This window comes from Grammomys surdaster, unplaced genomic scaffold (assembly GCF_004785775.1).
Source record: "Grammomys surdaster isolate TR1022 unplaced genomic scaffold, NIH_TR_1.0 64, whole genome shotgun sequence".
NCBI classification, from domain to species: domain Eukaryota; kingdom Metazoa; phylum Chordata; class Mammalia; order Rodentia; family Muridae; genus Grammomys; species Grammomys surdaster.
Window position 1 is genome coordinate 14,837,976 of NW_021604566.1, and position 1,179 is coordinate 14,839,154.

Consider the following 1,179-nt stretch of genomic DNA (forward strand, 5'->3'; position numbering starts at 1 on the left):
AGAGAGAGAGAGAGAGAGAGAGAGAGAGAGAGAGAGAGAGAGAGAGAAGAGAAAAAATCAATCCCAGTCCAGTAAAGGTCCTGTCTCCACTGTGGCATTGGAACCTGCTCCTAGATACCATGATGCAGACAATGCTGAACTCCTACCTACTTTCACAGCACCCACTTTCTGGGTGCAAACTTTAGGAGTATGTAGGTCCCATCATCCACTCTATGGACACAACCAATGGCTTCCTGACTGTTAGCTGGGCACTCGATCAACGCAGCTACATTCTCAGACCATCGTTCTTTTGTACAATACATATTTGACGTACACTTGTGACAGCTGCCACGTTAGGTATTTAAAAGTAAATAGTGCTTGCCTTTACTACAATCCACACACTTTCCCCTTGTCTTCTTGAGGGAAGATATTGCTGTGTAACCCAGGATGGACTTAAATTTATGATGCTGTACCTTCATTGGTTTCTTGAAGAATGGGATTGCCTGCCTGTTCTTCCATGCCCAACTTCCTCTTTCTTTTATTAACAAGACTGTTTTAATATATGTTTATATGTATTTTCTTATGTACTTATGATCAAAAATGAGAAAAAGCTTTTGTGCTCTTATTAAAACACGTAATTTTTTTAAAAAAACAATCTTTCCACTTCTTTGAAAAAGGCAGGTGTCAAAGGCTCATTTTATCTCTTAAAATGGCAGAAGGAATTGATTTCCTATTTTAAGACTTTTATGATCCTGAGACACGTACTATTGACAGTAAAACTAGGAGAAAACATTACCTGAGTATTCAAGGAGACCCAGTAGTATGCGGCACTTCACCTCTGCAGAGAAAACAAGCACATTTGTTAATTGTCCACTCTGTTTCTGAAGCATACTTCATACTGTAACATGATAGTAAAAATTACCATGGTCTTATTATATTAGGCAATCACAATTATATTTACTTGACATTCTACTGTTGCCCACTTGCAAAGATAATTGCTATCAATTGCTCAAGATGCTAAAATATCTTTCATCTATGAATTACAAAAGGAATAGAACACCATTGAAATCTTGCCAAATTTGAGGCGATCCTTAGCTGCTTTAGCCTATATGCTATTCCCTAACATATGTATTGCAAGCTGTGGAGCTGTATCTCTCTCTCTCTCTCTCTCTCTCTCTCTCTCTCTCTCTCTCTCTCTCT

The 1,179-nt window shown here is 38.4% G+C and overlaps 1 protein-coding gene across 1 annotated transcript in view; it reads right to left on the reverse strand.

Moving 5' to 3' along the window:
- The window catches only part of Prex2 (phosphatidylinositol-3,4,5-trisphosphate dependent Rac exchange factor 2), a 295,598-nt gene that overhangs the window by 94,467 nt on the left and 199,952 nt on the right, over positions 1-1,179 (reverse strand). The window contains exon 31 of the mRNA XM_028769792.1: positions 776-817. Coding sequence (XP_028625625.1) covers positions 776-817 — 42 coding nt within the window. The remainder of the gene's footprint in view (positions 1-775; positions 818-1,179) is intronic.